Below are 25,493 nucleotides of genomic sequence, written 5' to 3'. Positions count from 1 at the left end.
AAAATAATCACATACGCTTTATTACTTCCCTCACAGTAGACTTCTCGTTTCTTAGGGATTGAAATATCTACATTTAACCAATTGCATGTTGCTTCTTGAAGTTTCAAGATGCTGAGCAGACGTCCTGTTTTTAGCATCTGACTTTATTAAATTGTCTATTCTTCAGTATCAAGAGTGTTGTGCAGTTGTTATCACACCCTCCTCCTGATATCTTTTTAAATCTTTGTTTTTTACCTCAGCAAATTCAGAGAATGTTAAGGGCTGGATAGGCTGCGGACTGCTGTGTAAAAATTTAGTTATAAGCTCTTTATACATAACTGTGACTGAATTAGACTTTGTTTCGATCTGAGTTCTCTCTGGGACCCAGATATAGTGCAGCCATTGATCCTGAATAAGGGACTGGAAGAGAGGGATTCACTGGAGAAGTACTGATTCTGTCTTTCTTCTCGTCTAATTCAGCATGATCTTAAAAGCAAAATGAAATACTTGAATTATTAGCCAAGGAAAGTTTTCTAAAATTCTCATTTTAAATATTCAGAAGTTGATTTATAAAAAGGTTTCAAGTGCCAACAAGTATAACTGAATGTGCTTACACACACATACACACTCACACGCACACATTCTCTCTCACACACACGCACATTCCAGGTAAATGCAACCTGGGAACATGGTAATCTTGAAAGTCTACATTCCAGATGGTTAAAAGGAAACTGAGGCAGACTAGCTCTAGGAGAAAAGGGAGCATTTGAAAAACCTCTTTCTCTCTTCCCCTCCCCACCATGACATCCATTCAAACTCAGATTTGAAGAAATACTTGTGGATAATTAAGAGTTAGCATTGTAAGACAGATATTTTGTACATTTACCTTTCAGCGTTTCTGCAGATAGTATTCAGTTTCCTTCTGTCTGCATTCCCCTGTTATCTCCTACCCTGCAGTTAAAAATTCCAGCTTTAGGCCAGGTGCAGTGGCTCACACCCGTAATCACAGCACTTTGGGAGGCCGAAGCAGGTGGATCACTTGAGGTCAGGAGTTCCAAACCAGCCTGGCCAACATAGCGAAAAACCGTCTCTACTAAAAATACAAAAATGAGCCGGGCATGGTGGTATGCCCCTGTAGTCCCAGCTACTCGGGAGGGTGAGGCAGGAGAATCACTCGAACCCAGGAGGCAGAGGCTGCAGTGAACCAAGACCATGCCACTGCACTCCAGCCTGGGCGACAGAGCAAGACTCTGTCTTAAAAAAAAAAAAAAATCCAGCTTTAAAAACATGCAAAGAGTGGAACACCCAAGGAAATGGGTGGCAGGCGAGCTCCTCCCAGGTGCTGACCAACACCGAGGAGCCAGCCCCACTTTCTGACTGGCTGGGCCAGCGGCCTGAATGCTGGCCTTGGGCACAGCAGCCCCAGCCACATTGATCCCTGTGGGATGAGGACAATGGGGATTTGGTTAGTAAACTGCCTCAGTTTACCCCATTTGTCTCAGTGTACATTTATTAGGAGACAGTAATAGCAGTATAGGCTCCTGCAGTTTTAGTGACATGAATTTCTTTTTTTTTTTCTTTTCTTTTCTTTTTTTTTTTTTTTTTTTCTGATACACAGTCTCACTCTGTCACCCGGGCTGGAGTGCGGTGGCACAATCTTGGCTCACTGCAACCCCCACCTCCCAGGTTCAAGTGATTCTCCTACCTCTGCCTCCCAAGTAGCTAGGACTACAGGCGTGCACCACCACATCCGGTTAATTTTTGTATTCTTAGTAGAGATGGGGTTTCACCATGATGGACAGGCTGGTGTCAAACTCTTGGCCCCAAGTGATCCACCTGCCTCAGCCTCCCAAAGCGCTGGGATTACAGGTGTGAGCCACTGCACCTGGCCTAACATGAATTTCTTTATATTAACATTTATGTTAATATGTTTTAGGTCTTTACCACTCTCCAGCATTTCACACTGAAAATGATTTTTCCCACTGCAAATAAGCACCTGAATTTTCCAGTCTTCTAGGGTGATCAGCCATCTAGTGTGCCTGAGATTGAGAGGGTTCTGGGACTGGGGATTTTCCATTTTAAAGCAACAACAGCCGGGCAAATGGGGATGACTTGGGCACCTCACAGTCTTGCCCCCTCCTGGCCTCTGCTTGGTGATGCTGTAATTGCAGTCGGTGTTTTGTGCTCCTCAACTCATGGAATGTCTCTGTTTTTCTAATGAACCACCGCACATTGCTTCAAGTGGTTTGTAGACACCCAAACCCTCTGACAGGCCAGTCCCTACTGCAGGGAGGAGAGCCTGGGAGGGCCACACAGCCCCTGGTCTGCTGATGGCTTTTCAGCTCTGTGTGGCCATTAGCAGGAGGACCCCAGCGCTTCCCTGAGGACAGAAGTGGCTTCTGTGGGCTTTCCTTTTTGTTTTCCTCAAAGTGTTGGGGAAGATTTCACTTTGTCTGAATTCCAACATCAAGGAGAGAAGCTCAGGCCCCCTTAAGAGTTCTGCCTGTAGCCAGGTGTGGTGGCGCATGCCTGGAGTCCCAGCTACTTGGGAAGCTGAGGCAGGAGGACTGCCCAAGCCCAGGAGTTTGAGGCTGCAGTGAGCTATGATCACACCAGTGCACTCCAGCCTGGAAAACAGAGTGAGACCCTGTCTCTAGAAGTAAAAAATTAAACAAAATGTTTGAAAAGAGTTCTGTCTGTCTAATGAACCCAGACTTTAACCCACAAGGAATCGGGAGGTGAAACCTTCCCCATCCCCCTAATTCCTTTTCATGGCCGCCACGCAAATTGTACCTACTGGGGAAACAATGGTGCTGCCTGCTTTATGGATTCAGAGGGATTGCAGTGATTTCTCCAGAAAACTCTGAGTGTTTCACAGTATTTGTGAGAAAAAAATAGCCTTTGTAGAAAAGTTTGCCTAAAAATACATATTATGCAAATATCAGAAAAGGAAAAGAAAATGTTTTCTTGCTTATGTACATTCTCAAACAGTGATTGGATACAGTCCCTCTCCTTGGGTAGTTCTTTAACATTCTTTTAGTGAAATCTCTCTTAATTACTATGCCAAAAAAATTCATTGTAAATACTAAATGCTCTTTTGCTTTAAAACACTTCCCATACTTTAAAAATTTTGTTTTTCTTTATGTCAAGGAACATAATGTACATTGCTCAAAGTCGTGGGATGGTCTTCAGCAATTAGCAGAAAGAAACATTTCTGTAAAAATAAGCTTTTGATGTTTAAATTTCATTTTTGGTGATTCTTCAAATCTACGCTAGCCACCCAGATAGCAAGTGGTTTAGGCAGCCTGGCCCTCCTGGCCCCTAGGCCTAGTATTTTTCCAAACCACTTCCTTCCCCCTCATTCACCTCACTTCCCCTTGGTCTCTGACACCTGCTCCCCCTGTTTCCTGTGACCCTGTTCTCTGTGGTCCCCTTCGGACAGGCTTGTCTGGATTGGCTTTTATTGCTTTCTCTTCTCTAAAGGGTTGGGATTCCAGTCCATCCTGAGGTGCCGTAGATAGTCACAGCTCTGAGATGCTCCTGTCTCCTCTCATGTCCTCCTGGCGTGAGGACCACAAAGCCAGGATGCACCAGCTGCCTCCTCACTCACCCGGGGCTGCGGAGATGATACCTGAGCTTCTGCGTCCTTTGTCCTTTGCCTTTCTGCTACTCCTGTTCATAGACATACCCCATAGGACCCACCAGGGAACTCATAGTGAGCTGCACCCACCCTGTACCAGGCTCTATTCTGTGTGGCTGCATCTCTGACTATTTTACTGTGTCCCTGATGGAGTGAGTTTCCAGCCCTGAGTATTCCAGAGCGCTCATTGCATATTCATTTCATTCATAAAGCAATTGGATTGTTCCCCTCCAGCATACTGGCATACTTGTTCCAGATCTGTTAAGCCTTTGTTTTGTCCCTGGCTTCCTTCTCGGTAGTGTTTGTGTGTGTGTGGTGTTCACTGGGTGGATTTATCAGCTTATTCAATTTTCCCAGCCATCACCTGACACCACGGGCTGCCACGTACCAACCATCAGGAGGTCACAGTTACAGTGACGAATGGTCCTTGGCATTTCATGTATAACCGATGTAGGGGAATCTGCTCCTAAAAGACATCCTGTTTCAGCTATTGACTGCACATGAACTTGAGAATCATATGTAAATATAGTAATTTCGTAGTCAGTGTATATTTTCTTATCTTGATTTATAGAAGAGTCCTTTATTCTGCAGCTCATATATCACACCCCCATCCTTTGGGAAGGGATTAACCTACCAGCCTTTAAAGCGATACCTGGACAATCACAGCAGAAGCTTTGGTTCATGTCACATTCAGGTGCCAGTTAGTAAAGAATCCCACCTAAACTAGTCCAGTACCCCTGGGGGGAATTCTGTGTCTTTCATCACCGTACAACATTGGGAGAACAGTTACTGGAATAATCAGCCTGAAGAAAGAAACACATAGTTGATATTGCTTCATTCTCACTGAGGGAAGGAAGGGCAGAGTCACCATGTGGAAAATGTGGGAAAGAAATGGCAGAAATTGTATTCTGTTCTCATCCTAGTTGTTAATCACTCTTGAAGCATTCAGCTTTCCAGGTTAACCCACTTAATCAGTTTGGTCTGAAGGGAAGAAAAAAGAGCAGAGGCAGCTTTGAAGGATTACTCCTGTGTCTTTTTCTATCGGCAGGATGGCTTTTCACACTTCTCTCACACCTTTATGTCCTTCATGTTTCCAATCACATTTTATTTTTTAAATATCATGACCTTTGAGCTGATAACATTTTCCAATTGAAAATCCACTTTGTGACCTCAGAAGACTAAGTCTTTGGAGCTCTTGGGTATTGTGTGTTAAAGAACACAGCTTTTACGGCACATGCATATTGCCGTCTGTGTCCGGCAGAATAGCTAGCAGCAGGTTCAAACCAATCCAGTGTTCTCTTGAAGCAGTTAAGTCAAGTCCTACACCCAAAAGGGAGGAGAGAACTGATTGTAAGATAACACCAAGTGCTATTGCACAGCTACATCGTGTATTTATTTTAATAGGTGGCAGAGTCTAGGAAGTTTCTTGTTTTATATGTCTAAAGAATTTGGTTTTGGCTAGGCACGGTGGCTCACACCTGTAATCCCACCACTTTGAGAAGCAGAGGTGGGTGGATCACTTGAGCCCAGGAGTTCAGGACCAGTCTGGGCAACATGGTGAAACCCCGTCTCTACAAAAAATACAAACATTAACCAGCTGTGGTGGTGTGCGCCTCTGCTCCCAGCTACTTAGGAGGCTGAGATGGGAGAATTGCTTGAGCCCAGGGGGGTTGAGGCTACAGTGAGCCAAGACCACACTGCTGCACTCCAGCCTGGGTGGCAGAGTGAGACCCTGTCGCGCAAAAAAAAAAAAAAAAAAAAAGTTATGTCTCCTAAGTTTAGGATTTCCTTAAATGTGTTTTATGTAATTCTTTGTTTTCTTCCCCCTTTTTTAAGGTTGCTGGTGTTGTCGGCCGTGCAGACCTCCTGTGTGCCCTGTTCTTCTTGTTATCTTTCCTTGGCTACTGTAAAGCATTTAGAGAAAGTAAGCATTCCGTTTGCCTTCTTAATTTTCCACCTTCATGTTTTTGTCCTGTTGAGCAGTGTCTTAACACACGGGAAAGAATCCATCTATGTGAATGTGTCACTCTGAGGGGATCTGGGCCAGAGGGTGCATAAACTCTCTTTAGATGTGTATGTCTATTTGTGCCATTGCTTTTTCCATAATGCAAAGCTCTGACACTGGTGTTCACACTGTGGCCTATCCTATTAGGTATTGAGACCAAGAACAGAAGCAGCAGCACGATTGAGTCTTGCCATTTTATTTCCTGCAAAATTATAGGATTGCGAACGATTCCAGGACAGGCTGTCCTGTTTTGATGTTCTAGGTATTTATTGCCCAGCTATCCTTTCATAGCTTCCAAAGGTGGCTTGGAAAGAGCCAGGGAGATTTTTCATACACTGTCCCTCCTTCATCCCATCCTGTCCAGACTGAACCCAGGCTCAGGCCCTGTCTTGGAGCACCTGCGACTGCCCTAAGGCACAGCAGAAAGGTGACCCCAGTGGCCCTAGCCTGTGCCAGTGCCCACTCAGGGCATGGTTACACCCAACCACTCCTGCCCCCTTTTATTATTATTACCTTTATTATTACCTTATCATGCCTGGATAAAAGCACCACTTCTTCCCATCGCTCATCGGTTTTCTGATACATTAGAGAGTTTGGGGACAGCTGAGCAGAACACCTTCAAGTATTGAGAACGGTGGTGGTAACTTTTCTTCCTGCAACTTAGCAATAATGCACTTCAGTCTCTTCCTGGGGTAGGGGTCTCCCCACCTATGATGATTATAAATCTCCCAAGAGACACAGCCACCAGAGACCTGGCGAGGTTGCATCGGCCGGCCCCATAATGAATTCAGCACCATCGTGTGACTCTTCATGAGACAGTGAATCAGTAACAGGACTGGGAGGGAGGGGTCCCTTCACTACCTCACTGTTAACGTTCACTACAGATAATGGTTCTTCCTTTTCAAAAGTTGGCAATTAAATCTGAATTTACAGATACAGATAACAGTTTATCAGAAATCATATTTTTCCTGAAGAAAATTTAAAATTAGGAGTTGTGGGCCCGGCGCAGTGGCTCACGCCTGTAATCCCAGCACTTTGGGAGGCCGAGGTGAGCAGATCACTTGAGGTCAGGAGTTCGAGACCAGCGTAGCCAACATAGTGAAACCCCCATCTCTACTAAAAGTACAAAAATTAGCCAGGTGTGGTGGCATGTGCCTGTAGTCCCAGCTACTCGGGAGGCTGAGGCAGGAGAATCGTTTGAACCCGGGAGGCGGAGGCTGCAGTGAGCCGAGATTGCGCCACTGCACTCCAGCCTGGGTGACAGAGTGACACTCCGTCTCAAAAAAAAAAAAAAAATAGGCGCTGTGGCTGTTCTCAAAGACAACTCTAAAGTTTCTGAAAGTGCCATTTGATTGATGTTAACATAATTTTAACTTATCCTCTCTTAAAGTCACTACTCCCTGTTCTGAATGGATTTCAAAGACAGAGTGATTTTTGAGGAAAGTACTAAACCTTGATAGATTTAACGTGTGGGGGACATCATTTAGGAGATATGATAGAACCTGTCACTACTTCTAAAGATTGCTCTTGTGAAATAATGAAAAAGCTATTATGATACTAAACACTCTCCCATCAAGTGAACAGATACATGTATTGGCCTTCTTTAATGGCGTATTCTCACAGAAAAGTGAAAAGGCTAGACATTTTATATTCTTTTTCTGGAATCTTTTACTAACCTTTTTTCTGTTTTAATTCACAAATTTGTATATTAATATATATTACATATATATTTTTGATACATTTGTAAATTATAAAATTATTTCCAAATATCCATACAAAAGATACTTTTTAAATAAAGCTTTTGGCAAGAAACTGACACCAAAGTTAAAGGTACTGAAATGTGTGATGGCTGTTCCATTATTAACACTTTGACTCATGAGAAATAGGCAAAGTATATTTCAATACTGACATAAATATATTAACTGTAAGTACCAATGTGACCTTTCTTTTTTGTCCACTAACATTCTTTTAGCATTTATAATGTTTATTTTAAAATTGGAAAGAAATTATGAGGCCTTTAATGTTAAATTTTTAGATGTTTTTGAGAATGTTAACCTGGGCATTTTTGCATTTGCAAACCGATAGCAGTGGTAGATGTGGCTTCCATAGAAAGCTTTTTAAGATGACTAGATTTTGACTTGGTTGAAGTTACTTGGGGCAGTTAAAAGACAGATAGGTGGACTGGGAAGCCTTTGAAGAATGCTTTCTGTTGACCTCTTGTCTACAAGCTGCCCCGTCTTCGTGGGATCTGTTCTCTTGTTAACATGAACCCTCTTGAGGAAAAAGAAAGCGTTCATTTAAATGGAGCCAATGGAGTCACCTCCAGAGTGGCCTCTGGGCCTTTGCAGGCACCAACAGCTTCTTTGGTCTTTGGAAAATACAAAACTACAGTAGTTTGCATCTTATGCTCATCCAGGCTTTGGTGTCTTGACCCTGAAACTGATTGTTGGTCGTGCATTTTGTGTCCTTCCTGTCCCCTCGTGGTGTCCACCTGCCCTGGCAGGCTTTGAGTTATGGATCATCACAGTTTTTCTCGGCAGTGTAAAGCGGAGGGTTTGAAACACCCATCCTCGAGCTGCAGTTCCCATCATTTGGAATTGGCTTTCACTGCTATTTTCCATTCCCACTCATCGCTTCCAGATTTCCGACAGAATGATTGGATTCTGCCTCAATTCCATCACAGGCCTGGAGGCGCAGAGCCACGTGGATTCTTGAGAGAGGGCCTTAGACACACTGTGACCAGCTTACTTGGGGGAGTCCCCTGTGTCCCACATGTGAACAGGTCTCTGACCCCTCCCCAACAAGGTGCTGTACCCTGCCACCCACCCTCTGTCACTTCAGGACCTCAGGGCTGGATGCCTATCCCCGTCCACCTCGTTCCCTGGCCCGGCGACATCAGAACAGCCCCTCACGCTGCCAGCCCATCTCTCCCCTCCTCCTCACAACTCCCAAAATTGCCTTTGTCTGAGCAACCCCAGAACCGGGGCTAATGAAGTCTGCTGGAGCCTCTCCTAGTCCCTTAGCAGATGTACTGTTTTTAGCAACTTTTCTGTTTCTGATTTTCCATACTCCTTTTTAAACATGCGAAGAATAGAATGTGCTTCTTTGTTGATAGATTACAACTCTTTGGAATAGTCCTTGAACATCATGTTAATGATCAGTTCAGTTCGTAGGGTGCTTAAGAGTCTTTTTTAGGAGCAGAAAACTTGCTGCAAATTAATAATACCTTTACAGAGAAGATGCAGTAAGAGCCCCATATGCAAAAATAATTCCGGTTAAGGTGTTCATGAAAAGCCATGAGTTTCTGATTCTGTTCTAAAATAGTATAAAGGCTTATTGATTTTAGTCATTCATTCCATCACCAATAGTTAATCAAACTTTAAGGGCGTTTCTTGTACCAGGTCAGGTTTCCGGTGCTGGGGATACAAAGACTAGAACAACAAAGTTCATGCCCCTGAGGGGCTTACCATAACTCCAGTATATTTTGATTAAAATAAAGCTTCCATGATTCAGAATGCCTACAGAGCAGAATATTCTGGTTCTCCTTCCTTTCCTGTTGACTTTTTCCTTCCTGTACCCCTCATAGCAGGCACTCAGTAAGGATCCTTTCTTTTCATGCTGTGTTTATGCAGAATGGGAGTCCATGGCCTTTGTTCTACTTACTTCCTTCATCTTCTGTTAAATTTCCTTCAGTACAACAAAACAAGAGCTCTTGATCCTAATGAAAATTCAGGTGTATATATATATATTTTCATTTGGATCAAGAGCTTTGTTCATTTGGAGTTTGAGATATCTTAAACAGTCGCATGTTTATTTATTTACTTATTTCGAGACCAGGTCTTGCTCTGTTGCCCAGGCTGGAGTGCAGTGGTACAATCTCAGCTCACTGCAACCTCTGCCTCCCAGGTTCAAGTGATTCTCCTGCCTCAGCCTCCGAAGTAGCTGGGACTACAGTCACCCACAACCACGCCCAGCTAATTTTTGTGTTTTTAGTAGAGACGGGGTTTCACCACATTGGCCAGGCTGGTCTTGAACTCCTGACCTCAAGTGATCTGCCCACCTCGGCCTCCCAAAGTGCTGGGATTACAGGCTGAGCCACCGTGCCCAGCACTGGTTTTTTTGTTTGTTTGTTGTTGTTGTTTGAGACGGAGTTTTGCTCTTGTCACCCAGGCTGGAATGCAGTGGCACGATCTTGGCTCACTGCAACCTCCACCTCCCAGGTTCAAGCGATTCTCCTGTCTCAGCCTCCAGCCATGTTTTTATTTTACCCTATGTAGTCAGTACAAATTGTACAAAAAGCTGAGTGGTAAACACATGTATTTATTGTCATTGCAGTGATGATTTCTTGTTCCAAGTGCCCATGTCTATAAATGTTCAGCAGAGAATAAAAACTAACTCTTTGGTGGTAGACAAGTCATTTTTTATTGAGATATAAATAGTAATGCTATTTAATGTTTAAGTTTCAGGTTTAAAGTAACCCTGGTCTTTGTACTTTTGGGATCTGAACATAAATTCAAAGAAAGGCCTAATATCGGAGGAACAAATTTAATATTATAAGGGAACAAAAAATTAAGTACTCTGAAATTAATGATTCAACTAGTTAATAAGTTCTTTCAGAGAATACTTTTTTTGGTAACATCATTAACTTTTTTTATGGATGGGACGTCTTTATTATAAAGCTCTGGACGATTTTTAACTGCTTGAGTTTATTCTGTCCTAACCTCTGGAATCCTAGTATTTTCAGAAAATGAAAAATGCACTCACATAACATTTCTGGGGCTGTGCCTTTTTTTTTTTTTTTTTTTTTTTTGGTGCATAAATAGAATGTCTAGCAAGATCTTTGCAACAGAATTTTTTTAAAGTAGATGTCCTCATAAAGGAAGCATACATTTTCTTTAAAAAAACAAACAAAAAACACTAGTGAGATGAAATCAATGGCACACTGGGTATTACTTCTGAATGCCCAAAACAAAAAGTGTTATTCTTACAATGAGCATCTTGTATTTACATCTCTCTTAAAGCCTGGTATTTCAGATTGGAAACAGATCATCTCTGCACATTAAACTCGCTAGAATAGCCAAAACAATTTCGTTTCTAAACCGATACCTTAAAATACTTGTCTCATGGGAGTTAAGACCAAAAGAAGAAATTTATTCTCATTTATAATGGGGAGAAGAGAGTCTTTTCCAGAGGGGGATGGATTTTCTATATACCTAGAACAACCATTTTAAGTTCTAAATTCTTACTCATAATATCAAAGGCAGGATCTCAAATCTCCATTGTTCTTAAGCTGTATAGCTCCCCTTAAGCTGTGTAGTTCTATAGCTGTATAGTTCACCTTAAGCTGTATAGTTCAGGCACTAAAATGGGATAACTCTTACTCTTGGGATATCATTGCCTCATATTTTCATTCTGATTAAAGACACCTGTTTTTCTTTGACTTAGAATCACACTGCTTATAAAATAGGGCAATTGGCTAACTCATGTCCGATAGGACGCTTGGTTTTCAATTTGGGGCCATTGCTGACTGCATTCTGACGGTGGGAGTCATGCAGATTCTCTTTTCCCCGTTTCTTTGGTTGCTTCATTGCTTGATTTTCCCCCAAATGGACCCGTGTTTTAGAGCAGCAAGCCTGACTTCTTTCATTCTGTGCATAGAAGCACGGCTTGGTCGTTCCAGCTTTTGGAACGTGAATCTGATGCTCATTGTGTAGCTCTGGCAGAGAGAGAGTCGCGGCCACCTGTCGGGGTGGCGTGGTTCCCACACACAACATGACGTGCCAGTTTTGAGCGGTGGAGATGCCAGGCATAGAGTGGTGAAGAGGGGTAACTTGTACAATGTGATGCTTTTTCTGAAAGGAGATCTTCCCACTGGAAAGGAGTGCCAAATCCGAGGCACATGCTTCATTAAATGGATCACATCTGCTGGCACTTGTGGGTGTTAGCACTGACAAGTGTCTTTCTGTCATTGCATTTTTTTCCCTGTGCTCCCTTCACTCCATTAGCCTTTGCCTCCATTTACCTAAGTGAGTGAATTCTCTTAGATGCTAGAGACAATATACTGAAACAAGAAGAACATTGCCTAGGCACGTCTCTGGTCAATTCTGGATCGTAAACTATTGATGTTTGCTAATGCTGCATAATTATCCTAGAGCAAGTTGTCTTCTTAAAAGATGAGAGAGGCAGCATGGTGTCCAAATGGTTTTTGTTTTTTTTTTTCCCATCCTCTCCTGGGTCATTGGTATTTAAAATGTAACAGTCTTGATGGAGAGGAGAATGCTGGGGAAGAGTGATGTCCTCAGATGTTACATAGAGCCATGCACAAGTTAGAATTTTAAATCTGGGGAAGATTTTTCTGAATAAAAATATTTATAAGTGCAGCTGTGTTGGAGGTGACATCTGCCACTCAGAATTTATTTGTACTGTTTTTAACAGTTACTTCTAAATTTAAAATGAAAATATTGATTTTCTCCATGGTTTTTAAATATTTCTTAAGTAATTTTTATTTATTTATTTAGAAGAAGAATATCTTAATGATGGCAATTCTTCCAGTGTGAAGGGGTTCAAAGATTAAATTAAAAGTGAAAAAGACCTGAATTCTGGCAGTATTTGTCCACACCGAGCAAATGATTAACTTTTGGGTATTAAATTACATCTCATAATTGCGAGAAAAATGTAACATAGTAAGACTCTGATAGACATAGAAATAAATGAAACTATTTATTGATTCAACAGATGTTTATTTGGGGAATTATGTGGGCAGAAGTTTGATGGAGCAGGTCATATTTCCAGAAGTCCACTAGTCTGGGCCATCTAGACACTCAGAGCTAGTTTTTCACTTGAATTTTTGTAAGGCCTTTTTTGTTCACCTCCAGAACTGGAAACATTTTGTCAACGCTGTATGGGCTGGCCTTGGTTTATCATTCATGCACATATATACTGCGTATATATAAAGAGGACCCCTTTCATTTATATGAAATGGTTTTAAAATATTAGATTAAGCTTTCCAATTTAGATTCTGGGAAACTCAAAGTGTGTGTGCGTGCTTAGTCTTATGACTGGATAAAATATTGAGTGGCAGCTGGGCACAGTGGCTCACACCTGTAATCCCAGCACTTAGGGAGGTCAAGGCGGGAGGATCACTTGAGCACAAGAGTTTGAGACCAGCTTGGGCAATATAGTGAGACCCTCTTTCTCGACAAAAATAAAAATTTTTAAAAATTAGCCAGGCCTGGTGGCAGGTGCCTGTGGTCCCAGCTATTCGGGAGGCTGAGGCCGGAGGATTGCTTGAGCCTGGGAGGTCAAGGCTCCAGTAAGTCATGATCATGCTACTGTACTCCAGCCTGGGCAAAAGAATGAGACCTTGTCTCAAAACAAAAATATACCAAAAATTGTTGAGTGACTAATCTGGTAGGGATTGGAGAAAGAGTTGGCTTTAAATAGGCAAACTCATTTCCTGTTTTCTGAGTTTTCAAGGACAGAGCTGGATACAAACATAGCAATGTGCACATTATGTCATCTGTGAGCTGGGTCTCTGATCACATGGTCTAGACCCTGCCATGCAATCGAAATACAACAGGAGCCATATATGGCATTGAAAACTTTGAGGTAGCCACGTTATAAAAAGAAACAGGTGAGATGGATTTTAATAACATTTTATTTGCCTTGATATATCAAAATTGTAATTCCAACATGTAATCAATATAAAAATATGAAAATGTTCACATTTTTTTTTCATACTAAGCTTCCAAAATCGGTTTTGTATTCCACACTAACAACACATCCCACCTGGGACTAGATACATTTCAAGCACTTGTTAGCTGTAATGATTACTTTCTTGGATAGTGGTGGGTCTAGAATGTAGTGCTCACTAGGTTTATCTCTGACCATTGAGCTTTTGCCTTTGATCTGAAATTGCCACAGTTTTGAGAAGTGGTACTTAATATTTAATAATTGCCGAGACTGAAGACACTTCTTCAGCAAAGAAACATTACCTTCATCTTTCATATCTTTTCATGCTGGGTGTGTTTGAAGCAAAATCGGAAGTCTAAGGAAAAAGAGTAGGACTCTTCTGTCAGAATTGCAATAGAGGATGGGAGAGGTGGAGTTTAGAGTTTGAGAGTGTGGTGAAATTATGAGGTGAAATTAGGGAGAAGGTTGTCAGTAAACCTGAAGGCTGTGTTTTCTAGTTGTTATTTTTCTGTTTTCAACTAAGTCTCTGGTTTAACCTTGTAAGGAGAAAGCCATTTTAAATTCTAGATAAGAGGACTATCTAGAATTCTTATCTAGAGGAATTCTAGAGGAGCCCATCACTTTCGTGTCTGTGTCATAATTTAGCTTTGTGTTAATAGAGTGCTTTCAAGAGCTGTCTTTTGGGCATTTTTAATGAAGGAACTGGGAATATTTTTCTTTTCAAAGTCCTTGGGGGAAAATTAATCTATGTTACAGTCAAGTAAAAATACAAGATAATTCCTTTTTTCTAGGCAGAAATGTAAAATCAAGGAACTTGCTTTTGAAATTAAGAACAGAGACTGTTACATTGGGGAATGTATTATGTTTAGTTGAGAAGTACCAACACAAATTCTGAGAGTGAAAGAAGCCTACAAAAACCAAATTCAGGTAACAGTTTGGTGGGATGGGATGGGGTGGGGTGGAAGGTGTCCATTTGGTTTCTAGTGAGCTATGGAGCTGAGCGCCTGGTCAACTTGAAAACAATGGATGGAGCCCGGCCATGGCACCATCTCCTCATGCTGGGTCTAGAGTGGCCGGCAGGGGCCAGGGGTCTCTTGCTCTGTTTATCTCTGGATGAGATCCCATGGTAATTAATCAGGTCGTTTATAATTAAAGGTTTTGTTTACAAATAAACTGCTAATAGGAGAAAATCCTAAAGGTAGTTTGACCCAGACTCAGGAAAATGTGTCATGGGAAGAGAGGCTGTACCGAGACTGAGTGGACAAAGCCACCCATCTCTCATGACGTGGCGGAAGGCCCGGACTTCTCCGAGGCTCTGGCATGGACTTGTAAGCTGGACGCTGTGCTCTCTCGCTAAAGCTTGTGTCCCTTTCCCCAAATCATAGCCTAAAAGAATTCATCAATCTGTTAGTTTCGGGTTATTTCGGCCGTAATTTTTTTTAAACCTTTAGTGCCTGCCAATACTTATCTGCTGATGAGTGCTAGCAAATGCCCACATGAAACAATAAATACGTTAAGTGCTCAAATTGGAATTATGTGTAATTTGACAGGGTTTTGTTGTTGTTGTGGCTCCTTATTGTGATCTTTTGACATTAGATACATAGAAAGTAATTAATTTCTGCAAGTAAAATGATCCTTAGTTTGCTTGATGGATCTAAGTGTACTGTTGTGTAATGGTTTTCAGTAGAGGAAGCCTGACTTCCGGGCTCCATGCCTCCTGAACAACTTGGAGGATCGCTGCCCAAGGGCACAGCTAAGACCTGAAGTTTAGGGAGACAGGCTTGGGCTCAGCATTTAGAATAATCTGACAACCCAGAGTTTAAAAATGAAACGGGCTGTGGTTTGAAAATTAATCCCCACCAGTGAAGTTACTCAAGTCGAGGCCAGGTGGCCCCCTGCTGGAAGCATCTTGGAAGGGATTCCAGCATTTCCATCCTTTCAGGAGAGATGATGCACAGCCTCTAAGAAGCAGTGTTGACACCTGCGGTTCCATGATTTGTCGGGAGCACAAAGCTTATTGCACCCCTTTTGATAGAGAGTAGATAGTCACTTCACTCACTGAACATATACTGCCCTTCCAGCGTCAGTCGGGCCTGCTGATTTAGTCAGAACAATTTTTAGTTGCTCCTACGAGCCAGGCATGGTGCCAGCCGTCCAGCCGTGAGCAGGCTTACTCTCAAGGGGGTGCACCCTGCCTTTAGGGAGCATCAGAGCCACCTGGAAAGCTTGTTAAAGGCCGATTACTGGTTCCCATCCTCAATTTCTGATTCATCAGATCTCAGTGGGGCCTGAGTCTAATAAGATCCAGGTGCAGGTTCATGGGCCACACACCTGTGAGTAGCACTGGTTTAGGGCAATGGTTCTCAACTGGGAGTGATTTCCTACCCTCCCCACGCCCCTGCTGACATCCGGCAATATCTGTGACTTTTTGATTGTCACCACTGAGGGGAGCGGTAGGGGGTGGTGCTGCTGGCCTCTGATGAGTAGAAGCTGAGGGTACTGCTAAACATCCTGTGATTCACAGGGCAACCCCCCTCCAAAAAAAGTAAGCAGCCCACATGTGATTAGTGCCGAGGTGGACAGACCCTCGACTCGGGAATGACAGAAAATCAAGTGCTTGTGATAAACTCTGTGAGGAATATTGTGATAGACTGTGATCAGGGCAGTTTAGAGCACTACAGCTGGGCCTAACCTAATCTACGGGGGCAGTCAGTGAACAGGGCTCACCTCACAGGGGCAGTCAGGGACTTGGAGCGGTGAACGGGGCTCACCTGCTCACAGGGGCAGTCAGGGACATGGAGAGGTGCACAGGGCTCACCTGCTCACGGGGCAGTCAGGGACATGGAGAGGTGAACCGGGCTTACCTGCTCACAGGGGGCTCACCTGCTCACAGGGGCAGTCAGGTGTGCATACAGCAGGCTCTTTTAACTGTGGAAGGAAACGTGAATTGCAGAGAGACCTGCCTGAGAGGGTGGGTTTGGCTTTTCACAGCATAAGTGATATTTAACAGCTTTATTGATTGGGTAGGATTCTGCCAGGACTGTTCTGCCCCAAGGGAACTCAGTAAGCACACCCAGGTGAGAACCTGCAAGTGGGCAGTGGTGGTGGGCCTGGAGTGAGTGTATGCTGGGAGGGGCTGGAGAGGGTTCATGGTGGCCACTTCAGCAAGGCCTTTAAAGCCACAGTCAGAAGAGGAACCATTATCCTGAAGGCAAAAGAGATAATTAGAAGGCATAAAACAAGAATGTTCAGGCCGGGTGCAGTGGCTCACGCCTGTAATCCCAGCACTTTGGGAGGCCGAGGCGGGTGGATCACAAGGTCAGGAGTTCAGGACCAGACTGGCCAACATGGTGAACCCCGTCTCTACTAAAAATACAAAAATTAGCTGGGCGTGGTAGCGTGCATCTGTAGTCCCAGCTACTCAGGAGGCTGAGGCAGGAGAGTTTCTTGAACCCGGGAGGCGGAGGTTGCAGTGAGCCGAGATCGCGCCATTGCACTCTAGCCTGGGTGACAGAGCAATACTCTATCTCAAAAAAAAAAAGTATGTTCGTTGTGTTTTATGAGACAATGGGATCTCAGTTAACGAGGCTTTCCTGTCGATCAGCTGGCCTTGTGAAAAGCTTTAAAGTGCCTCAGCTATAATAGCCAAGTCAAGTCAACTTTTTGTATAATAGCTATTCCATTTGTTTGTATTTTAAATCTAGAAATTTGATACTCAGAGATTCTCCCCCCAAAAAGCTGAAAGGGCCAGACTTTCTGCTGCCGCTGGAGCCTGTGTGGGAGTGAGGAGGCTGTCCTAGCAGCCCAGCTGTATAGCTGCAAGCTGCTAGTGTTGGGCACATCAGGAGTTAGTCCTGCTCGTGGTTCATTGAGAGCCGGGGGCCCAGCTGGGGACAGGCCTTCTCATCTTGACAGGGTCTCAACCCTGTTGTAGAGCATTTGAGGTGAAGAGCACCTCCCGGCCGGCGCAATAACTCACGCCTGTAATCCCAGCACTTTGGGAGGCCAAAGTAGGCAGATCACGAGGTCAGGAGATGGAGACCATCCTGGCTAACACGGTGAAACCCCGTCTCTACTAAAAATACAAAAAATTAGCTGGGCATGGTGGTGGGCGCCTGTAGTCCCAGCTACTCGGGAGCCTGAGGCGGGAAAATGGTGAACCCAGGAGGCGGAACTTGCAGTGACCCGAGATCGTGCCACTGCACTCCAGCCTGGGTGACAGAGCGAGACTCCGTCTCAAAAAAAAAAAAAAAAAGAGCACCTCCCACCCCCAGGCCAGAAAGCACTGGCTGTTTTCAGGATAGGAAGGCCTTCCATCCTGAGGTGTTGCTGATTCTATCTCAAGTATTCACAAGTATTTTTCTACCCCTCTGTGCAGGGTCTGCAGGACACACACAAACACTTGTTAATTTCCCCAGCAGGCAGTTTAATGAGAGTCACAGTGTATTTGTTACACTATCCAGTTGTCTGGCACATTTTGTGGCACAGTGGCTGATCAGCCACCCCTTGACTACTGCATCAGAGCCCCATTGGAAATTCCATCTCCCTCTAAGCTGACCAGGTTTGGCTGACCCAAGTGCCACAAACATTAATTAAATGATTTCTGTAGTCCCAGCATTATACCAAGTGATTTTTAACATGCTTAGTTTTTAACATAGTTTTTTAATACACACACGGTTAAAATAATGTAAAGAGTACTGAAAGTTATGTAATGAAAAGTAAGATTAAAAGTAAGACTTCCTCCCTCCTCTACCCCAATTCTTCATTTTAGAACTTCTCAGAAACTAGTCAGTTTCTTACGTGTTGTCATAGAGATATATTTTGCATTTGCAAGCATTCTTTATGAGTTTTTAACACAAATGGCCAGGTGTTCGTATGTAATTTTTTCCTTTCGAATATATCCTGAGGTCGGTAATGTTGCCCCCACGTTATAGGTGAGTTCCTTGAGACAGTGAAAGTCACTTGCTCAGTGTCACGCAGTGAGTGGCAGAGCTGGCATTCAGATGCTTACATAAAGCCATAGGCATTCAGACCGGGAGTTCCAGGTGTAAGTGGAATTGAATCGAGTAATGCCAGGCGAGCTAACAATTGGATTCTCCAAGAAGGTTCACTTTTGTCCCACTTGATACCGATCTCTTTTTTATATGTTGGCTTATTCATTTAGATGAAGAGTGAGGACTTCACAACGGAGAGGAGTATCCATGCAGCTTCCCTCTCCTCCCTAGTAGTTTAGTTCTGGCCACCAAATTGCACACACCACCGACGAGATAGTGTACAGCCAGACCCTGCTCGCAGAAGGCCACTTAGGGACCAGTGGTGGTTACTGGAGCTGCCGCCCACCTGAGCTTCTTACAGTGTTCACACGTCTGGGGATGTTTTGGCTTCTTGTTGGTGCTCGAGCCCCCGTGCAGATTGGCAGCCCAGCCTGGTCCATGTCTTTACCTGCCCCAGGTGCTAGGTAGGTGCCAGCTCTGTCAGTAGCCGTGTATCCTTTGGTAGGGGTTGGAGCTGTTCCACACAGGGAGCAGAGCAGACCCATCCTAAGCCACCTGGTGTCCACAGGGCCCAAACTCCTATTCCAGGAGTAGTGGAGATTCTCAGAGGCATTCCCAGCAGCTCCATCATGGCAGCAGCAGTGACCATTGGGGTCATCTTGAAACCAGATGGACTGTTTGCAGTCTCAGTGAGAGTTCTCAAAAAGACTCGTCAGAATGGTCTAGCGGGTGATTGGTAGGTTGGGAAGAAGGTACCTGCTGCGTGGGGACTCTGGCATGAGGCGTCTTTGTGGCCAGGGCTTCATGACAGTGCCTCCCAAAGGCCCTGGGCACGTTCTCAGGAGAGCCTTGAGTGGGGACATAGGTACCATTTAGAAGGTGTTGTCTAATGCACTCTTGCCCACAGAGAAGTGCTGTCTGAAGCCCAAACCCTGTTTTTAAGTTACGGTTGTTTAAGGTATTTGCTTAGAATTTTAGTTCCTGATGCTAAAAAACTGAGCTGCATTCCATGACTTTTGCACTGATCATTTCTCTTAATTGGCAGGTAACAAGGAGGGAGCGCATTCTTCCACCTTCTGGGTGCTGCTGAGTATCTTTCTGGGAGCAGTGGCCATGCTGTGCAAAGAGCAAGGGATCACCGTGCTGGTGAGAGCCGCAGCATGGCTGGGGCCTGCTTTTTCTGTGTGTCCTTTTCCCTCCTATAAAGACATCTGGGGCTGGCCCTGCCTCTGTGGCGTTCTCCACGCCTGCATCCCATTGCTGGCCTGAGGTGATAGACCTTTCTGGACAAATGGCTTTTGCTGTCACAATTCTGGCATTGCAGATGGAGAATTGACTGACTTCCTTGACAGTCATGTGCAACTGGGGAGAAATGGTGAATGAGGAGTTCTTAGGGAGCCATGATGAGTGCTCTTGAGAGGCCCTGTAGAAAAAGATAAAAGAATGGTTTGAGTTTTCTGGGATGCTTGTACATATTTCAGCAGTCCTAGATCACCTAGGACTGACCCCATCAATGGTTTTGATCCTGGATCTAGAAAGGCTGGTGGATAGTTTAGAAATGAAGGAACAGGGCCAGGCGCCATGGCTCACGCCTGTAATCCCAGCACTTTGGGAGGCCAAGGCGGGCAGATCACCTGAGGTCGGGAGTTCGAAACCAGCCTGACCAACATGGAGAAACCCCTTCTCTACTAAAAATACAAAATTAGCCAGGTGCGATGGCGCATGCCTATAATCCCAGCTACTCAGGAGGTTGAGGCAGGAGAATCGCTTGAACCCAGGAGGCGGAGGTGGCGGTAAGCCGAGATTGCGCCATTGCACTCTAGCCTAGACAACAACAGCAAAACTACATCTCAAAAAAAGAAAAAAAAAAAAAAGAAAGAAGGAAAAGATGAAGGAACAGGAGTTCTGCCGCCACTCAAAGCCTCACGTGCACACACATTCTGTCTCTCTTCTCGTCATTCCTCCACCCCCAGCGGTTACCTATGGTTATAGTTAATCACCACCCAAGTGCAACTTCAAGCAACGCTGGAACCAGAGTGTTCCATGGTCACAAATGTTTGACCTGAAATTACAAGATTAATAACTAGTCTAGTATTTAAAGGAGAATCTGTAATGGTGCTAATGTTTCTAGTGGGACTTTGTTCTCAGAGGACTCTTTTTATGCCAGATGTGCCGGGTAATCACGTGTTTTAACTTCGAGCCTTGAAGTCTCTCTGTGTGTAATATGTGTATACACTGTATTCTCTTGGGGTACATTGTTTTCCTGGAAAGAACCTGTACCTCGGCTTCCACCGGCAGTGTCAGGGGGGTGGGGGAGGGCTCTCTGAAGCGGAAAGACATCTACCTTTTCAGTCTGATCTGAGTAGATGCTAGGATTAAAGACCCAGGAAAGGAGAGGTGTTAAAATCCATTTTTCTTTTTCTCCATTCTAACCAGTTTCCTGCTTTCCATTGCTTTCCATTATTAGAAGAAAATATAGAAATTAAGGTTGTGAACAGAGGTAGAGAAATGGAAAGATGTGGAATTTTTTTCCCTTTTTTTTTTTTTTTTTGAGACAGAGCCTCACTCTGTCACCCTGGCTGGAGGGAGGGCAGTGGCGTGATTATAGCTCCCTGCAGCCTCAACGATCCTCCCACCTCAGCCTCCCAAGTAGCTGGTATACTGTAGGTGTGTGCCACCACCCCGGCTAATTTTCTAAAATTTTTTGTGGAGATGGGGCCTCCCTGTGTTGGCCAGGCTGGTCTCAAACTCCTAGCCTTGGGGTTACAGGCATGAGCCATCGCGCCTGGCCAAGTTGTGGGATTAGAATGATCATATAGAAATAGCTTGGAAAGGAAAGAACAATTAAAGCTGTTTGGGGCTTGATACAAGTCAAGGCAAAAATTAGTGTTTTATTAGGTTGTATCTATTAAGATTAAGCTAGCAAGGAGATGGTATAGGGAGAATTACCATAGAAAGATACTTGAATTTCATGAGTTAATTTTTTTTTAATTTGCTCTAAAACAGTGTTTTTCAACCTTGGCACTATTAATGTTTTACAGCAGACAGTTCTTTCTTGTGGGGGCTGTTCTGGGTTTGTGGGATGTTTAGCAGCGTCCCTGGCCTCTACCTACTAGATGCCAGTGGGACCTCTCAATTGTGACAACCTAAAATGTCTCCAGACAGTGCCAAACACCCCCCTGGAGGGCAAAATCGTCCCTGAGAACTGCTGGTTTTAGAACCTTTCCCTAATACGAAGTGTGGTTTGAGGACCAGGAGCATCAGCAATATCTGGGAGAGTGTTAGGAATTCAGGATCCCAGGCCCCACCCCCTCCCCAGGCCTGCTGAGTCGGAATTTCCATCTACAAGGTCCTCAGGAGGCTCCTCTGTGCAGTACTTTGTTTTATTTTATTTTACTTTTATTTTTATTCGAGACGGCTTCTCTGTTGTCGCTCTGGCTGGAGTGCAGTGGTGCAATCTCAGCTCACTACGACCTCCACCTCCCAGGTTCAAGCAGTTCTCCTGCCTCAGCCTCCTGAGTAGCTGGGATTACAGGCACGTGCCACCACGTCAAGCTAATTTTTGTATTTTTAGTAGAGACAGGGTTTTACCATGTTGGCCAGGCTGGTCTCGAACTCCTGACCTCAGGTGATCCACCCACCTCAGCCTCCCAAAGTGCTGGGATTACAGGCGTGAGCCACCGCACCAGGCCTCCTCTGTGCCGTTTTTCAGGAGCAGGAGAGAGTTCGGTTGAATTTACATGAATAAAGATACAGTGAAAGGTAGCTATTCTCAAAAATTGGATTAAAATGGGGCCATTTTGATGATGCATTTAAGAAGGAAGGGGGCAGTCTTGTGTTTGGCTCAGGCCTCTTCACCACATGACCCTGCCACCCCTTGGTAACTGTCCTGCAGCTCACAGGAAAACTGTGAGAAGACAATGGCTGCTACACAGGGAGCATCTGCCTTCTAGAAAGTGGTTTTCAACCAGGCAGAAACGGTCTTCTGTGACCCACTAAGATCATGTCTCACATGGGTGAATAAAATCAGAATTCTTTGAACTGATTAACCCAGCACTGGCCCATGTATTAGATAATTAGTGGCTCCCAGCATTTCTGGGAGAGGGTTAAGTAGGGATGTCATCCTTGCTCTGAAAACCACAAATTACCACTGACTTCTGATGATGTGTGATCTCCTTTGCTGCAAAGAAGATCATATTAAAGAGACCCAAGTCATTTAGGGGCAGCTTTAACAATATCCACTGAGTATGTGCAGACCACTTTATCCAGATTGGGCAGGGAGTTCTGTCGATGACACTGCCTGCAGCAGTGACATTTATAGAAAGTCCATGGCAGGAGAGAGAATAGAATCCAGGGCCATCTCTCCTTTCGCCTGTAACTACAGGTTTAATTTTACCGGCTAGAAAGTAACTATCGTGGTGCTATTGGAAACTGTTAACATAGATGGACTGCTAATTGAAGTTATTTGTTGTTCCCCTCATGGGTCATGGACAGAGCTGTAAATTGATAGAGGTGGCCGTCCTCCACACCACGGCCCCACCTGGCAAAGGCCTGCTCTCATCAATGTGTGGTTTCCAAAGTCACCCTGTCCATCTCCATTCCAGCCAGCTGGAAGGGGAAACCAAGTGGGAATGTGTGCCCAAGTTTTACAACCAAACATCCAAAATGGTACGTGTCACTTCTCCCACATTCCATAAGGCTAGAACTCAGCCCTGCAACCTAGTTTAACTGCAGGGGAGGCTGGGAGATGTCATCTAGTTGTAACCCAGCGAGAAAACTACTGGACAACTAGATTTCTGCACAAGAGATCTCCAGAGCTCCATTAGAGATTATCATGTGCGTTCATCCCATTTCTAAAGATGCCAGAGTGCACTGGCACTTAAGGTTCACTTACATGGCTGGGTTTTTGAGGTTGATGGCTGCCTTTATCTTCCAGTATGATTACTGCCCAGGAAAACACTCTGTTGCATGAACTAAAGGACTGTTTTATAGTGACCAAAAAAAGTCGGGAGGGGGGATCTCTCGAGAGCTTTTCCTAGGAATCCCAAATTTCTAGCTATCCTGAATCTTGTAGAACTCCTACACGCAGACTGTGAAATCATTACTATCAGGGGCTTACTAAATAATAAATATGATCTATTACCTTGAGCTAATTTCATAGAAACGTACGGCTGTTTTGTGTTTTTTTAAAGAGCTGCAGAGGTCTTCCGTGATTCTCTAGTCTATGTGTTCCTTGTCTAGATTGAGTAATGAAATTGTGAAGTGTAATTGCTGCCTAACACAGCCAAGCTCTCCCGTGGCTGATTGTCTTGCTTTGCTTTCTTAGGGTTTAAATGCGGTATTTGACATCTTGGTGATAGGCAAATTCAATGTTCTGGAAATTGTCCAGAAGGTACTACATAAGGACAAGTCATTAGAGGTGAGTCTGTACTTTTATCTCCAGCCCAGACATGGAAAATGTCAAGTACCAGCTGATTTAAAATGCCATTCTCAAATATTCCTTGTGATTTTGAATTCTACAATAACCAGCCTTTTAAAGCACAGTGTTGAAGCAGTTCAGGCAGAATTGCTGCACATCTGTACCTGGCTCAGCCACACTTTTATTTGAAAATCGGCCACCTCTGGGGCTTTGCGATGTCCTTGCAGAATCTCGGCATGCTCAGGAACGGAGGCCTCCTCTTCAGAATGACCCTGCTCACCTCTGGAGGGGCTGGGATGCTCTACGTGCGCTGGAGGATCATGGGCACGGGCCCGCCGGCCTTCACCGAGGTGGACAACCCGGCCTCCTTTGCTGACAGCATGCTGGTGAGGGTGAGTTCTGAGCCTGCCGCCCCCTGGACTCTTTTCTTCCCCCACCAGATTCCCAGATCCCTCACCCCTCCTCCTCATCTCACTCCTCTGCACGCCAACAAAATCCCCAACACACGCGCCACCTCCATGTTTGTTTGCGATCACTAAAGATGTTCTGGGATGAAAGCAGGTCTTCCTGAGGGGGTTGAAAGGGCATGCGGAAGCTCCTTGCATTTCCGTTCTAACAAGGAGTAAAGAGGGTGGTTCCTTCTCACATCAGGGTCCTTGCCAGTCCCGTGAAAGGTCTCCCTAACCCTGTGGCTGGGTTAAGGCTAAATATAACCTTCTTGGTGGTATCTTTAGAAGACTAGTGGTGTCGAGACTATTCTTTTAGATTTGCCTTTTTTCTAAAGGCAAGGGTATCAAGCCACAGATTCTTAGCTGTGCATTTCATAGAGACCAAAATCAAGAGAACAGCCGTCGAAGCCTGTTATGTTACTGGGTGTATAGGTGACCCTGGGTCCTCAGATTTAGAGGTCACGGGCTTCAGGCAGCAAATAGATCATAGCTTTGCCAGAAATATAACGAATGTATTGCATAGTCTGATGGCTTTGCCATATTTTTATATACCAAAATCTGAATACATTTAATACATTTTTACAGACTACAGTCACATACCCAATACAAGTTGGCAACATTTTATTTGATACAACTGCTTTCATTGAGCAGAAGCATATGAGTGCCTCCAAAGTGAAGTTAGTGCATATATATGTGTTTTTTAAGTTCAGTATCAAATAGATGTTTGTTTTCCTTTTGACTGACAGGCCATAAACTACAATTACTACTATTCATTGAATGCCTGGCTGCTGCTGTGTCCCTGGTGGCTGTGTTTTGATTGGTCAATGGGCTGCATCCCCCTCATTAAGTCCGTCAGCGACTGGAGGGTAATTGCACTTGCAGCACTCTGGTTCTGCCTAATTGGCCTAATATGCCAAGCCCTGTGCTCTGAAGACGGCCACAAGAGAAGGTAAGAGGCAGCACTGAATCTTAAGTTCCACGCTGGCTGAGTCAGAAGCGTTTTGTGAAATCCTGCGCTGATCATTTTTATGATTTTGTGGAAGTCACGTCTAAGGACATTTGTTTCAAATTCATATTTATGGCTAGGATGAGTTCCATCCATTTGGAATCCATGGCTGGCTTCTGCGGGTGGGGAGCGAGGCTGGAAGAGGGGCTACGGATGACTGCTTCATCCCTCCCTCCCCCTTTCCCTAGGAAGTAGCATTTTGCGATCCTTTTCGCCATAGGTGGTAAAGAGTAATTTACGGTCAGAACAGAGAGTGTAATTGATGTGTGTTGTGCCCATTATTGCACAATTCTTCCTCAAAACACCCTG

General features: G+C 44.4%; 1 protein-coding gene across 9 annotated transcripts in view; it reads left to right on the top strand.

Moving 5' to 3' along the window:
• Positions 1–25,493, top strand: part of TMTC4 (transmembrane O-mannosyltransferase targeting cadherins 4) — a 69,703-nt gene that overhangs the window by 12,910 nt on the left and 31,300 nt on the right. For 5 of the 9 annotated variants that reach the window (XM_019039873.4, XM_019039872.4, XM_063697484.1 and 2 more), the window contains exons 5-9: positions 5,456–5,543; positions 19,356–19,456; positions 23,637–23,729; positions 23,957–24,121; positions 24,925–25,127. In XM_019039873.4, coding sequence (XP_018895418.4) covers positions 5,456–5,543; positions 19,356–19,456; positions 23,637–23,729; positions 23,957–24,121; positions 24,925–25,127 — 650 coding nt within the window. Of the gene's footprint in view, positions 1–5,455; positions 5,544–19,355; positions 19,457–22,804; positions 22,979–23,636; positions 23,730–23,956; positions 24,122–24,924; positions 25,128–25,493 lie in introns of all 9 variants that reach the window. The other 4 variants (XM_055359442.2, XM_055359441.2, XM_063697482.1 and 1 more) reach the window with 1 other exon arrangement.

Source organism: Gorilla gorilla, chromosome 14 (genome assembly GCF_029281585.2).
Source record: "Gorilla gorilla gorilla isolate KB3781 chromosome 14, NHGRI_mGorGor1-v2.1_pri, whole genome shotgun sequence".
Taxonomy (NCBI): Eukaryota; Metazoa; Chordata; class Mammalia; order Primates; family Hominidae; genus Gorilla; species Gorilla gorilla.
This window is presented reverse-complemented; position numbering and strand designations above follow the sequence as displayed.